The 15,656-nt window shown below is 49.8% G+C and overlaps 1 protein-coding gene across 1 annotated transcript; it reads left to right on the top strand.

Moving 5' to 3' along the window:
- Positions 1-894: 894 nt before the first annotated feature.
- Positions 895-15,622, top strand: BTNL2 (butyrophilin like 2). The gene is made up of 7 exons (XM_059702077.1): positions 895-1,200; positions 4,360-4,710; positions 6,478-6,759; positions 7,979-7,999; positions 11,893-12,240; positions 13,372-13,653; positions 15,231-15,622. The coding sequence occupies exons 1-7, from the start codon at positions 1,122-1,124 to the stop codon at positions 15,347-15,349; spliced, it is 1,482 nt and encodes a 493-aa protein (XP_059558060.1). The 5' UTR covers positions 895-1,121; the 3' UTR covers positions 15,350-15,622.
- Positions 15,623-15,656: the final 34 nt, after the last annotated feature.

The following is a 15,656-nucleotide window of genomic DNA, read 5'->3' on the forward strand; positions in this document are numbered from 1 at the left end:
CAGGGCTTGGCCTTTGCGTGGAACAAAGGTTTCTGCTTATCTCAGGGCGGCAAGGAGGCCTCTGCAAGTTCCTTGGTCTGGAGGGGGGGTGGGTGGTGGGTGGGTGGAGGCACTGGGACCTTCCAAAGCGCGCAGCCTCGTTTTCATGTAAATATTTTAGCTCTTTCGGATCTGGGCACTGAGACTGGACGTACAGCAGGTTCCCTAGAGGTTTTGTGAAAGTGAGCATCACTTTAAACCCAAGCAGAGTGAGTAAAACTAACTCCCAAAGCACCTGAGTCGCAGCCTCGGGCTCAGGTGGCTGCTGATTCCCGGCCCTGTAGTCTCCGGACACGAGCTTCTGGCTTACGGCTCCGAGCAGGCTCTTCTAGTGGGAGTGAAGCGAGTCCTTCTTTCAATAAGACACTTGGCACACCCTGTAGAGCAGGTCTTATATGCCTTTCATTCAGAAGTTCCCAGATTTCAAAACGGAAGCTGGGGCCTTTGGGTCCCCAGAGCTTTCCAAGGTCCTGGCCACGACGCACCGGGCGTGGCCTGCGCCCTGGCCTGTGGTTTACCCACCTCTGCCTAGCTCCTCCTTTTAGCCATTCCCGTGCCTTCAAGCCCACGCTGCCAGGCCGTCCAGGGCTGTTCCCTAGGTCCTCTCTGCGTGGAGCGCCATTTCCACGGCTCTCCCCTCCCCTTTCCAAGGCGCCCTGCCTGGCTCCCTGGGCCCCAGCAATGGAGACCTTTGCAGAAGGGCCTGGAGGAGGACTGGAGAAATATTTGCCGCCTGCTCTAGAATTTCTGCATGCCCAGGTAGACGGAACTAAGGCGATTTTTAAAGTCAATATTACTGTCCCTTTAGCCCAGGAATGCGTTTCATTTCCATCAGGAATCTTCCTTCAGGCCTGAACTCAGCTCAGAGGGCAGCACATGGGGAGAAGGTCGGAATGGTCAATGACTGAGAAGGGAGCCCAGGCCATTTCACTGTTTGCTCTCGGAGGAATTGATGGTGACTCCTCATAGGACCACGGAACCGCACCAGGAACCAAGGAACCGCCGGGAACCAGGGAACCACTCTGTGTGGCAGCCTCACTGAGGCGCAGCAGCTGTGTTCTCTCCTGTCTGCTCAAGAGAGGATGGTGGACTTTCCCGGGTACAGCCTGCCAGGCGTGGCTGCCTCCTTCCTCTTCATGCTGCTCACCATGAAGCAGTCAGGTAGGCCCCCTCCCCCACCATGAAGCAGTCAAGTAGGCCCCTTCCCCCTCCCCCTCCAAGGAGCAGTCAAGTAGGCCCCCTCCCCCTCCATGGAGCAGTCAAGTAGGCCCCCCTCCCCCTCCAAGGAGCAGTCAAGTAGGCCCCTTCCCCCTCCCCCTCCAAGGAGCAGTCAAGTAGGCCCCCTCCCCCTCCCCCTCCATGGAGCAGTCATGTAGGCCCCCTCCCCCTCCATGGAGCAGTCAGGTAGGCCCCTTCCCCCTCCCCCTCCAAGGAGCAGTCAAGTAGGCCCCTTCCCCCTCCCCCTCCATGGAGCAGTCATGTAGGCCCCCTCCCCCTCCATGGAACAGTCAGGTAGGCCCCCCTCCCCCTCCATGGAACAGTCAGGTAGGCCCCCCTCCCCCTCCATGGAGCAGTCAGGTAGGCCCCCTCCCCCTCCATGAAGCAATCAGGTAGGCCCCCTCCCCCTCCATGGAACAGTCAGGTAGGCCCCCTCCCCCTCCATGGAGCAGTCAGGTAGGCCCCCTCCCCTCCATGGAGCAGTCAGGTAGGCCCCCTCCCCCTCCATGGAGCAGTCAGGTAGGCCCCCTCCCCTCCATGGAGCAGTCAGATAGGCCCCCTCCCCCTCCATGGAGCAGTCAGGTAGGCCCCCTCCCCTCCATGGAGCAGTCAGATAGGCCCCCCTCCCCCTCCATGGAACAGTCAGGTAGGCCCCCCTCCCCCTCCATGGAGCAGTCAGGTAGGCCCCCCTCGCCCTCCTGTGCACCCGGGTGCAGAATCCACAGCCCAAGGTCTAGGACACTAGCAAGTGTGGGGTCCTGGGACCAAACATCTGGGTTCCAAAAGGGCCTCCACCTCCCGCCGCGCTGCCTTGGACAGCTGCTTGAGTACCTCCTGCCTCAGTTCCCTCAGTTTTATAGGCCACACAGCACTGAGAAAGGAGGCCGTGCCAGCAGTGAGTCAGCCCCCGGAGCATCGGGCCAGACCACTCCTCCTCCTCCTGCTCCTCTGGGATGCATTTGGGGCTAGAAAAACGCTTGGTAGCAAAAATTAAGTAGTGTGAAAACACTTGGAAATAAAGAACTAGGAGCGACTTCCAGTAAACGGGCTTGGACAGCTCAGTAGCTGAATTTTGTTGTCAAAATATTGTCCTTTGGAAAAGGACTATGAAAATGCAGTGTCAGTGGGTGATGTCCGAGCCCCAGGAAACGCAGCGGGCAACGTGGGAAAAGCACCGGCCAGAGCGTCAGAAGGCAGAGCTGCCCTGGGCTGCCGGGGACTATGTGGGGTGAGCTGGTCTGCGCTCTGGACATGGCAGGTCCCTCACGGGGAAGCAGCCTCCAGGTGGGATGGCCACCTCTGGCTCCAGCGGGTTCCATCAACAAGAAGGCAGGTGACCCGCTTGGGTCCGGCAGCACCCCGTGAGGAGCCTCTACATGACACTGAGCCACTAAGCAAGGCCAGGCTCCTGCTAAGGGGGTGGGATCTGCACAAAGTCCCTACAGCACAGAGGCTGAGAAAGACAGCACATGTGGCATAGCACTAGAGGCCTGGTGCTCGAAATTTGTGCATGGGTAGGCTCCCTGGGCCTGACCTGCGATCAGGACTGATCAGGTTCCCTGAACCCCTGCCTCCTCCTTCCCTCACAGCCCAAGCACTGCCACCCTGTGGCTCCCTGCCTCCTGCTGCCTCCTTCCCTCACCCTCAGTGCCCTGCGGCTGCCATGGTCTGCACCACCCCCTGGTGGTCAGCACATATCATAGCGAGTGATCAAACTCCTGGTCTCCTGGTTAAACTCCCGAGGGGAGAATTTGCATATTAGCCTTTTATTATATACTAGAGGCCCGGTGCACAAAAATTTGTGCACTTGGGGGGGAAAGGGGGGTCCCTCAGCCCGGCCTGTGCCCTCTCACAGTCTGGGACCCCTCGGGAGATAACGACCTGCTGGCTTAGGCCTGCTCCCGGGTGGCAGAGGGCAGGCCCAATCCCTAGGTGCAGCCCCTGGTCAGGCTCAGAGCAGGGCTGATTGGGAAGTTGGGGTGCTGCCCCTGTCATGCACAGAGCAGGGCGGATTGGGAGGTTATGATGCCACCCTCAGTCATGCTCAGGGTAGGGCTGATTAGGGGGTTGGGGCACCGCCCCCTGTCACACTCAAGGCAGGGTCAATGGGGAGGTTGCAGAGCCACCCCCTGTCATGCACAGAGCAGGGCCAATCAGGGGGTTGGGGCACTGCCCCCTGTCATGCACAGAGCAGGGCCGATCAGGGGGTTGGGGCACCGCCCCCTGTCACACTCAGGGCAGGGCCGATGGGGAGGTTATGGCTCTACCCTGTCACACACAGAGCAGGGCCCGTGTAGGGGGTGGGTTGGGCACCTCACCCTGTCACACACAGAGCAGGGCCGATCAGGGGGTTGGGGCACCTTCCCGTCATGAACAGAGCAGGGCTAATAGGGAGGTTGTGGCCCTGCCCCCTGTCACACATAGAGCCGCAGGCGAAGCAGCAATCTAGCTATGAGTGGGGGGGGGGGGAGGGGGACGGAAGGAGCTACAGGAGCAGCTCTGGCCAGAGACTGAAGACTCCCGCCAGAGCGGGGAGCAAAGACTGAAGGCTCCAGCTGCAGTGAAGACTGTGTCCAGAGAGAAGATGGAAGGCGGTGGCCAGAGTAAAGGTCTGCGTCCCAGGTGCCAGAGGAAAACTGGTGCTGGCAGCCAGGGGAAAGAAGGCCTATTGCACAAATGTTATAACGGGCCTCTAGTAAAATATAAAATAATTCAGTAATACAGTTCCTAGTTAAAAATGGATTTACACATTAACTTATATGAGAATGAAAACACCCCAGAAATGATGGCTGCAGTATTTTAAAGGTGAAGAAGTTGAGATTCCAAATCTCAAATCTCACTGAAAATAATGGATTTGCCCCCGACCACACAGCTGGCTAGCAATTCGGCACTGACTCACATTTGTGGGCTGTGTGTTATTTTCAGTACACAGAATTGTCCCTGCAACAACCACGTGTGCAAACCTCCAGGCTGGGCTTCTCCAAACACTGCATCTGAAACCCACCCTCCTCCAGGGGCCTCCACCTGGGTAGCGGGTCTCCCAAAGCAAGCAAGTTAGCATCCAGTTGGCATTCCCTGGTTCCTCTTTGCACTCTTTTGTAGAGGACTTCAGAGTGATTGGTCCTGCTCATGGCATCCTGGCCAGGGTTGGGGAAGATGCCCTCCTCACTTGTCAGCTCTTCCCCAAGAGGAGCGCGGAGCACATGGAGGTGAGGTGGTACCGCTCAGAGCCCAGCACGCATGTGCTGTTTGCACACCGGGACGGAGCTGAGGTGAGCGAGGTGCAGGCGGAGGAGTACCGAGGCCGAGTGGAGTGGGTGGAGCACGACCTGGCCGAGGGGAGCGTGGCTCTGAAGATGCACAACATCCGGCCATCCGACAACGGGCAATACTGGTGCCGTTTCCAAGAGGGGGACTACCATGGAGAGACCAGCCTGCTGCTCCAAGTGGCAGGTGAATATCTGGGGAAAGACACCAGGTCGCGGATCTCAGAGGGAGAAGTCTATTGATTTATGGGAAGTTCATGGCCAGTTAAAAAGCTCCCTTTAATCTTTGAGGCACTTCCCAACGTCCAGTCCTCCTCCCTGATCCATCTGAGGGCAAGTGGCCCCGAGGTCTCCGGAGCAGGCCCACATGGGCGATATCCCCAAACTGAACTGGTCTGGTTTTGACTATTCTTGACAGTTATTTTAAATCCCTGGCATGTGGTCATTCGCAGTTTTGCTGAGGATGATTTGTGCCACACAGGCTGATGTGCAAGGGCAAGTTCACCTCTGAGTGAGTAGCTGACTGCTTAGCATCCATGTCTCAGTGGAACTGGTTGGTCTCTTCCCACTACCAATATGCAGGACCTGAGATGTGAACATTTCTTTCTTTGTGTAATGCCTCCAATTAGAAGGCTAGTGATGGGCCACAGCGGTTAAGAACTTGGTGCCTTTATGGAGATTATCATATACTGTGTGCCATGAGTCTGGGACTCACTGTGAACGGCAGGTTCTGTCTTCACGATGCTTCTGTAAAGCAAAGCATGAAGGAGTCCGGAAGAAGGGGATCGCGAAGAAAGGATCTGTCTTTAGGGAGAACAAATAACTGAAAATTAAACTGTCAGATAGGTTGCTGGCAGGAATAACTCCTCCCCATGCTGAGGAGAAAACCAGGCAAATCCATTTACCTTATTGGAAAAATACTTCTTTGGACGAAGCAGTATCTGGCTGTTTCCTAACACACCCACCCACTTTTTCTCTTAAATACTATTAATGTTCGAGGTGGTTCCAGATGGATGCAAGAACCGCGTGTTTCTGAGGTGTGGAGGGTGCACATTACTAAGGTATTTCACAGTCAGGGACACTTGAAAATAAGCCACACACTTTCCTAGGCTCTCGCTGAAGGAGTGGGTCTCCGTCACCCAGCGAGTGACAGACACTTACCGTGTAGGGAAAATACAGTCCCCTTTGTTTGGGTTTGAGAATTGTGTTGAATAGAGAAAGAATTTCAACGCTGTGTAAAAGTAGGATTTCACAAACACATTTCCCCACTGAATGGACTATTTAGCTGTGGGAACTCCTCGTGGAGCATCCCATTTTACACAACCAACTGCCTCAGAGCGTCCCAAGGTCACAGCCACAACAGAACGAATTCGGAAGGTCCCCAGGGAGGTGATTTCAGACTTTTTATTATTCTGTCTAAATTGGAGTCAAGTTATCACCCAAAATGTCAGACAAAGTGATACCATTGCAAAGGACATAATGTTATAGTCTTATTTTCAAGTGTCCTTGATAGAGAGGCCTTGGAATGTGCCTCCCTCCCCCACCCCCCACACTCCACATCTCAGAAACACATGGATTCTTTCATCCATATTGAATCACCTTGAACACAATAATATTAAGATGAGGAGAGGCAGAGGTTGTGGCTAGGGCAAGCTCATGAATAAATTATAACACATCTCTGTTTCCAGTACTAGAGACAAGAGCCAAAGGTCACATGTCTTTTCCTCTTACTCTCCTGCCTAGATCCTAAGAAAAGTATTGCTTATCTGCAAAAATTGACAGATCCCGCCTGGGGAACAAACACAGTGGGTGGGAACTCCCACTGGGATGGATGGAAGACTTGGGAATGGTTTTTGCTCCCCAGACCCTAGACGTCTACTCTCTCCTTCCAATGTCGCCGGGATCTCAGTCTCCATGGTTTGTGACTGAATGCAGGGCTATGTCCCCTCCACAGGTCTGGGGTCCCCCCCGCACATCCACATGGCGGGGTCCGTGGCAGGTGAGACCCAGCTCGTGTGCACGGCAGACGGCTGGTTCCCAGAGCCCCGGGTTCATTGGGAAGACGCCAGGGGAGGGAAGCTGCTGACTCTCTCAGAGCATCACATCCCAGATGAAGACGGCTTGTTCCACGTGGAAGCCACGCTCGTGGTCAGGAACGCCTCCATGGAGACTGTGTCCTGCTCCATCCACAACCCTGTCCTCACCGAGGAGAAGAGCTCAGTCTTTTCCATCCCAGGTCAGCGCTCTGCCCCCAGGACCCAGATGCTCAGATTAGCGGGAGAGGTTCTGGGGACTGCTGCAGAGCACTGGATATATTTTAATCAAGAAAATTATCTAGCATTTAATAATTTGTATTGAAAGCTATAAAACATTTATGACTAAAATGTATACATTATATTTTGATTGAATAGTTATTGCTAATGGTGTTTCAATTATTTCCAAGTTCAAGATTTTATTACTCACAAGTATGCATGACACTGTATAGGAAAAAAAATATATTCTTTCAGCTGAAATGTTTTCTTATGTGATATTGTGCCGGTTACTTCTAGGAACTTGTCATATGAAGATAATCAAAGATGGAGACAATTATTTATACAATAGCATCCTAATTATAGCCTCACTGGTAAATAGCAATAAAAACAATAGCCCAATGAAATTACATTATAGCATCAATGAAAGATAGTAATGGTTGAAATTTTAATGGTTGAAAAAACTCTTCATTATGGACTATTTAATGGTAAAGATTACATCTGTCTATTATATATCTATCTGTATAGTAAATAAGCATTTCCAATCCTGTAAAGATTTTTGGGCTTTTGGGATGCCATACATATTTCGATATAAGGATATAAGGACAGAGCTATTCTTTTTTTAAAAAAATATATTTTATTGATTTTTTACAGAAAGGAAAGGAGAGGGATAGAGAGTTAGAAACATCAATGAGAGAGAAACATCGATCAGCTGCCTCCTGCACGCTCCTCACTGGGGATGTGCCCACAACCAAGGTACATGCCCTTGACCGGAATCGAACCTGGGACCCTTGAGTCCGCAGGCTGATAGGACAGAGCTATTCTTATTATAGATGAATACAGAAAAAAATTGAAGTAAATGCTATATGTTAATATTAACTTGGGGCACACTATATTTTATCTCTCAGTTTGGAACTATAGGTGATAATTGTCTAGGTCCATATACGTTATACTTTCCATGCATTTATAAAAAGGGTATGTATTATGAGGTGGTAGAACTGAGAGCATTTTTGTTGTTCAGAGGAAAGGAAAAGCAGCTGAACCATGAGGAAAGAATCAATATTTTTCTATGGTTAATTTATTTATTATGAATCTGTATTTTCCAATAAAATGTAGGACTTGCTTTTATTTTTGTGAGATATTTTAACTCCTTTTTCTTAGAAAAAAATTGCTTAGTTTACATGTTGTTCTTGTTCTTTTTTCCAGAGAAACTCCAAACTGAGCTGGGTAAGTAGCCGCACGCCCATGGGTGTGGATGAGGCCCTGTGCTGCCTGGTGGGAGCCTGGTGCCCTGGGCCTAGCAGGCCCCAAGACACCACGTGATCCCCAGGCTAAGCTCTGCCCCCTGGCTCCCCTGTGCCACAGTTTGCACCTGCCCCTTGCCCAGGGCACTCCTCACCTCATTACCACGGGACTTGCTTTCCCAGGTGCAGTCTGGGACCCTGTGCTGCCTGGACTGATAATTCTCCATTTTTGTCTGTTTTGTGTTTTTCTTTTTCACTTAATAGTTGGACTGCAGGCATTTTACTGTACCAAGATAAGTGTTTTTAAAAATAGCCAATTGATATTTGAATGTATTTTGCTTTCTCCTTTACCTCGTTTTTGTCTTTCTCCTTTTTGTGACCTCTTCTCCTGGCCCATGACCACAGCCTGCACCTGCTCAAATGCATATGAACTTGTGTCACTCATCTCTTCCATCCATACCCTGCTCTCCGCCACCTGTTACAGGAGTGTGTGTGTGTGTGTGTGTGTGTGTGTGTGTGCACGCCCGCCTGTGTGCACATCAGATGAGCGTAAGCACACTTCTGTGCCCATGTAGGAGTTTCTAGGACCATCAGGGTGGCAAACACTCCCAAACATTTCCCAGAGTCTAGTGTGACACTTTGGACCCCAGTGGGCCATAGAGATAAAGGAAAGGGCCTCAGGAAGTTCAAAGATAACTCCACAAGCTGAGGCGAACTGTACACCTGTGTGCCTCACCTTCCAAGTTGGATCCCTTTCTGTCTGGGGCAACATCTGCTCACAATCAGACAGAAACCTTCCTCAGCAGCGCTTGTCAGTTACAGATCAGAAAGCCAAGCCGGTGTTGGGCAGGTTGGCACTTGTCTCTGTCCTTCAGGAAGGTGTTAGGTGAAGTGTCATCCTCTGAGTTATGGGGACCGATGGACATGCTCACTGGCATCCCAGCACAGAGTACAGCCTGAGGCTGTGCGGCTCCTGAGTTGTGCTGGCCTCTGGGACGCACTGAAACCAGAAGAGAGCCCAGCTTCCCCAGGCTCGGAGGCTGGGCCCTCCGGTGCCCGGGGTGAGCTGCTGAGGAGGCAGGAGCGTCAAGCCGCCTCCTATTTTCCTCAGGAATTAGGGCTCCGAGGCAAAGGGGGGTTGGCAGACCGAGCTCTCTCTGGAAGTCCCAAGACAGGAACCCCAGCTCCCACTCTGGCTAATAATATTGTTGGTTTATAAAGATAATGACTAATTCTTCGAAATATTAATTATATGCTGGGCACTATGCTAAGTGCTTTACAGGAATTATTTCCTTATGTTATTTATAAAGGTCAATAAATTTATCCTTATTTTACAGTTGGGGAATAATCTTAGAGACAGATGTGGTTTGCTAAAAACCATGAATAAATTGTGATGTTTGCTTTCTAACCTGTCTAACTTATGGGTGCAAGTTCTTAATCATTTATGTGTGATTTAAGTAAAGCGTTGGTCCCTATTTTTCTCAACTTTAAAATGAACATGTTGAATTTAATCTCTAAAGTGTCAGCTTATAAGAGTATTGATATGATATGATAACATATGTAGTATAGCCCTGGCTGGTATTCTCAGTGGTTAGAGCGTCAGCCTGAGGACCAAAGGGCCGTGGTTCGATTCCTGGTCAAGGGCACGTAACTCGGTTGCAGATTTGCTACCCACCCCTGGTTAGGGCCTGTGTAGGAGGCAACCAGTTGACCTCTCACATCAATGTTTCTCTCTCTCTCTCTCCCTCTTCCTCTTCCCTCTCTTTCACATTCTGAAAATCAATGGAAAAAATATCCTCAGGTGAGGAATAAAACGAAACAAAACACATATAGTATGGTATAATATAATTGAGCATATCGGGGAATGAGATAGCCCCTTAACTGGATATGCTGACTGAATGAGGATTGTATGTTATGACGGTGAGATGGTCAGGTTTCAGGGAATGAATGTGTAAGTTGGTGGGCTTCACACTCCAGAAAGGTTTTAATTTTTCAGTGAATATTCCGAAGGCATTTCAGGAGCATGCGTCCAATTCTCAAAACTAAAAATAAATAGTAAGTGTAAGCATGGATTGGGGGTGGGGTGCTGTATGGGAAGGGTGTGTAGAGCTGCCCTCAAGTTCTTTCCCTGGTGGAGCATCAGTTCCTGACAGGCCTGCAGGGCTCCGCGGGACTTTAAACTCGATTTTCACTTGGATTCTGGAAGAACAGGGGTTTCATGTATCTATAACACACCTGATTCCAAACTTATATTTTGCTTTCTTTCAGTTTCCATTAACATCAGTTTTAGCTTTTAATTAACCGGTGCCTGGCAGGGTGATCCAGTTTGACATGCACCATGGGCCATGCACCGGGGAAATCCTCAGATGGTAGCAGAGATGAGGAAATGGTCGGTTTTACTGAGTAATTTACTGTCAGACACACGGGTGGAGGAATAGCAGCAAGCTAATCCCTACATCATTTTTTCATTATAAAAATTGAAAGCATAGTTGGTATACAATCTTATCCTGGTTATATTAGTTTCCGGTGTACAGTATAGTGATTCAACATTTTTATACCTTACAGTTGTGATCACCCCACTAATTCTAGTAATTATTTGTTTACTTTTTTGACTCTGACATTTGTTTTTAGCCTTGAACAGATACACATGGAATGGATACATATTTTATATTTCAACAGATACATACTGTTTTAGGTAAAATTGAAGGGCCAACCAAACAAAATGCTGGAAATAAGTGGGAATCTAATTTTAGCTAGAATAGAAGGAAATGATCTGAAAATTAGAACTGTGTCGACAGTGAGTTTTCTCGCTAGAGCAGTGCCTAGCAGATTTTGAATAATTACATAATGAGGATATTTTTGCCTTTGGTTACTGAGCCCCATTCAGACGATATGCAAATCTATGCCTGTCTGTCTAATATAAATGATCACAACATATGTGGAAGCTTTCCCACCATTTGATAGGAGAGGATGACTCTTCATTTAGAATAGAGCAAAGCTGGCGTGGCCAGGGCCGGGGAGCTGGAGGTGTAACAGCTCAGAGCCAGGAGAGCCGTCCGGGGACCCTCCATTCTCCAAGATCAGACTCCTCCTGTGGCTTCATCTTCCTGTTGCATTCTGTATTTTTCCAACCTCCCCCATTCTTGATCTTATTTTTCTCAAAATCATCTGGGGACATTGAACTCGGTGTGTTTAGAGCCCCACACATGTGCACCTTGGGCGACTGAAATATGATGGTTGATCTGACTTCTAAGGTTTAATGAAATTGAACCAGGAGAAGGTTTCACATTTGATTACTACGATCCACCTGACACTACCTTCCATGCACCCCTTGTCAAGGCGGAGAGCGGGGTTTGCTCCAGTGCCCTCAGGCTTCAGGCTGCATGCCTCCACTCACACTGATGGTCATCCAAGAGCTTTGCACCTATCATTTTGTTGACTCCAGAACAACCTCATGAGTTTGTAGGGATATATTTGTTTTACAGTTTAAGAAACTGAGGCATACACCGATTAAGAGTTGTTAAGGTCATGCAAATTTGAAAGGATAAAGTATTAATTGTATTCTAGAAGTTTTAATTGCAGAATGATCTTATTGGGCTGTAACCTGAATACAATTGTAGCTAGGGGCAGGTGAGGGCTTTGTTAGTGAATTTTTCAGACTGACAAACATGATGGGATGGTTCGGCCTTGAGCAGGACAACCTCTATCCTGATCACACCAAACACCCTCCTCTCCAAAGGGTGACCTTGAGCTTCGAGCTCCCCTGGGGTGCTGGTGGGACCTAAACCCCACTTGAGATGTTGTTGCAAATGACAGTTATTTTTGCTCCATTTTGAGTCTTTTGTTGTGGGTTTTTTTTTCTGTTTTATTTAATAGCTTCCTTAAAAGTGATTGGACCTACCCAGCCCCTTCTTGTCAGAGTGGGAGAAGACATACAGTTAACCTGTTGCCTGTCCCCCGAGGCCAATGCACAGAGTATGGAGGTGAGGTGGGTCCGAGCCCACCGTTACCCTGCTGTTTATGTGTATATGGATGGGGACCATGTGTCTGCAGAGCAGATGGCAGAATATAGAGGGAGGACAGTGCTGGTGACTGACGCCATCAGCGAGGGGAGGCTGACCCTGCAGATACACGATGCCAGGACCTCAGACGATGGGCAGTACCGGTGCCTTTTTGAAAAAGATGGTGTCTACCAGGAGAACACCTTGGATGTGAAGATAGTAGGTAAGGGTTCTAGATAGATGTTTGGTTCCTACTGCTTTAACATGGTCGTTCTGGGAAATTTCCCCGGCATCTGAAATTTTCTTAATGTCATTCACTCATCAAATTCATATTGAACCCTTTGATGTGCAGTAACTGCCATAGATACTTAAAGTCCACAAACTCAAATGGACCAGATTTAATTCCTTGGCTACAGAACTTGTACCCTTCTTAGGATCTCCATAAAGCGGCCATCCCTTTAGTGAAATGTGAGAATTTTTCGCCATAATTTTACACAGCCTACTATTCACAGAGTGTTATTAAAATTCTGTGAAATGTGTTGTTACTGGGAAGTGTAATGATTCAAAGATTAAACTAGATCCACATATAAACAAAAATAGTAAATACTGACAGAATTGGCAGGCTGGAGGAGGAAAGACAAAATTGTTGCCTGCCTCATAATTTGCCACTGTCTATATCTATGAATGAAATGGATTTTCCAAGGCTAGAAAATGCCATTGAAGACATAGGCCAACATCTTGGTTGCTGTACATGATTCTCCCATTGATTTTGTGTCTAAATTAATAAACACATTTAGGGAATATCGACAGGAGCACATGTGGAGGAGTTGAATGGACTCCATCACTTTCTGCCACTGGACGTACAGACAGGGTGCGCCCCTCCAAATGTGTACACACTTGAACAGGTGACAGCTCAATTTTGAATATGAATGTATTTTAACAAACACTGCCTTTATAATTCTTCAACGTGTGTGTATACATTTTTGGGGGCACTCTGTATTTATAAGATTTTGATCTTGGAAACTATATTCTTTTGCTTATTGACTCACTTCCTGGTCATGTGCTTTATGCCCTGGTCAAAATAACTTTGTTCTCAGGTAGAGAAGAAAAAAGATTGGATTTGAAATTTCTTGCATTCTTTAATAGGCCCTAGGATAATTTTAGAAATACAAATAAAAAATAAGCCAACAAAATAAAACAAAAGCAAACCACTCTGGGCAGTCTCACCCCTCAGTGGAGGATCATTCCCTGTAAGCTTTGCCCAGCCCACTCAGTCTCCTGTCCTCTCAGTGATCTCACTGCTCCTATGGCCACTTGCAGACTGAGGTTTTGTGTCCTGACACTTATTCCCCAGGTCTGGGCTCTTCCCCGCGGATCACCACAGAGGGCCTGGCAGACGGAGAAATGCGGCTGATGTGCTCGTCAGAAGGGTGGTTCCCACAGCCCCGCGTGCAGTGGAGGGACTTGGAAGGGAGGACAGTGCCCTCGTTTTCCGAGGTGCTGGCTCAAGGCAGTGATGGGCTGTTCCGCGTGGAGGCGTTCCTTCAGGTCACAAACAGCTCTGATGGCAACGTGACCTGCTCCATCGGCAACCCCCTTCTCGGCGAGGAGAAAATGACAACGTTTTTTCTCTCAGGTGGGTGATCCAGGTGATCTTCGCAGCCGTGGGAATGAATGTGAGGCCCACCCAGATGTTCTGTTTTGCTCACGGTGGATTTTCTTCTGGATTAGAAACTAATTTTCCTTAACGCCATCTTCCTGGCTGTGGCCTGGCCACTTTATCCTCCCCGCTCACTCTCCACCTGGCTGTCCACTGATCGTGGTGATGTAGCGGGAAAAGAGAGGGGAGAAATGTGTGTGTGAGTGAATGTGTGCATGTGTATGTGGGGTGTGTGAGTGTACGTATGTGTGTGTATGCTTGTGTGTGTGTGTGTCTGTGTGAGGATGTGTGTGTGAATGTGAGATGTGTGTATGTGTGTGACTGTGTGAGTGTGTGTGACCGTGAGTATGTGTGCGTGAGTATGTGTTTGTGTGTGTGAATATGTGTTTGGGGGTGATTGTGAATGTGTATGTGTGTGAGTGTGTGTACATGTGTGCACTATGTGAGTGTGTGTGTGTGTGTGTGTGTGTGTGTGTGTGTGTGTGTCTGTGAGGAGTAAACAATAACCTAAACTTCACTAAAGTTCAGCTTCTGCAGGGCGGGGAGGAGCAACCGACTTCCTCCCTGAGGCCCAGTCCCACCTCCTCTCCAGCTCAGGAGTTGGTCAGATACAGTTGGATTTTGCCCAGTTTTATGATTTAACTAGGGGCATAGTGCACAAATTTGTGCACCTTGAAAGGAACTGTGGGCCGCGAGGCTGTGGTGAGCACAGGGGTGGATGTCAACCCATCCTCCGCGCCCCTGCCGAGCCCTTCCTGCTGTGGCCCCCATCCCCTGTCTGCTGGAAGCCCTGCTCCCTCCACTGTCACTCCATGCACTGACAGCATTGGTCCTGTTCACATCCGCTGCTGGCACCAGCCCCAATGGCTCTGCGCTGTCAGCGGGTGCGAGTGGGGCCAGCGCCATCAGCAGGTGTGAGCCGTGGCTGCTGTCCCAGTCGCCCCTCAGGAGCAGCGGGGAGGTGGAGAAGCCTTCAGAGGCAATCAGGGCTGGCAGCTGCCGCTCGCACCCGCTGATGACACCAAGCGGTCGGGGTCCGTGCCAGGCACCATCAGCGGGTGCGAGCAGTGGCTCTGGTGCCAGCAGCAGGTGCAAGTGGGGCCGGCGCTGGCAGTGGGTGTGAGTGGGGCCAGCACTGGCAGTGGGTGTGAGTGGGGCCGGCGCTGGCAGTGGGTGTGAGTGGGGCCGGCGCTGGCAGTGGGTGTGAGTGGGGCCAACACTGGCAGTGGATGTGAGTGGGGCCAGCACTGGCAGCAGGTGAAGGCACTGGTGGGACTGTGGCATGCAGGAGCAAATAATTTTCAGTAACCATCAGAGGCTTGTCCCAATGACAGCAACCAGCATCCTGCCTTGGTCTGGTGGCCCTATTCACTTGCTCCACCCATCCCACTAGAGCCAATGCCCACCATGTTTTGCACTCACCCCCTGGTGGTCAGCGCACGTCACAGCAATCGGTTGTTCAGTTGTTTAGTTTTTCCACTGTTTGGTTTATTTGCATATTAGGGTTTTATATACTAGTATATAGATAGATGGGATTTTTGGTTTAATTTTAGACTCCAGTATGACTTTTTCATGGAAGATACTGTCTCTCTTGGGACTGCTTCTCCTGGGACTGACTGTTGTGGTGGCTGTCGGCTGGATCCAGATGAAGAGCTTTAGTAAAGGTACGTGAGGCAAACAGACTGTGGGCACACTCGGCAGCGGGAACCTCTCTCTTCAGGAGGCGCCTATGGCAGTCATTCTCCGAACAGTCAGTAACTGATGAACACGAGACTCCATGACTTACGTTCATGCACTCAGATCAGTGCTGAATGAGGTCAGCGTTCACCGTGATATAGAAGCAAAAGGATGTAAAGACAATCATCTGTGGCTATGGACATTCCCAAGCGCTCTCGTTAGGGCAGAGGAAGAAAAAGGTGGGAAAGCCAGCCTGGCTTTCCGGGCTGTGAGCTGAAACACAGATCCATTGGCAGGAACAT

This window comes from Myotis daubentonii, chromosome 6, assembly GCF_963259705.1.
Source record: "Myotis daubentonii chromosome 6, mMyoDau2.1, whole genome shotgun sequence".
NCBI classification, from domain to species: domain Eukaryota; kingdom Metazoa; phylum Chordata; class Mammalia; order Chiroptera; family Vespertilionidae; genus Myotis; species Myotis daubentonii.

Coding starts and splice junctions, on each gene's coding strand:
- BTNL2 (XM_059702077.1), top strand. CDS start 1,122: ATGGTGGACTTTCCCGGGTACAGCCTGCCAGGCGTGGCTGCCTCCTTC. Junction 4,711..6,477: donor CCTGCTGCTCCAAGTGGCAG/GTGAATATCTGG, acceptor TCCCCTCCACAG/GTCTGGGGTCCCCCCCGCAC. Junction 13,654..15,230: donor GACAACGTTTTTTCTCTCAG/GTGGGTGATCCA, acceptor GTTTAATTTTAG/ACTCCAGTATGACTTTTTCA.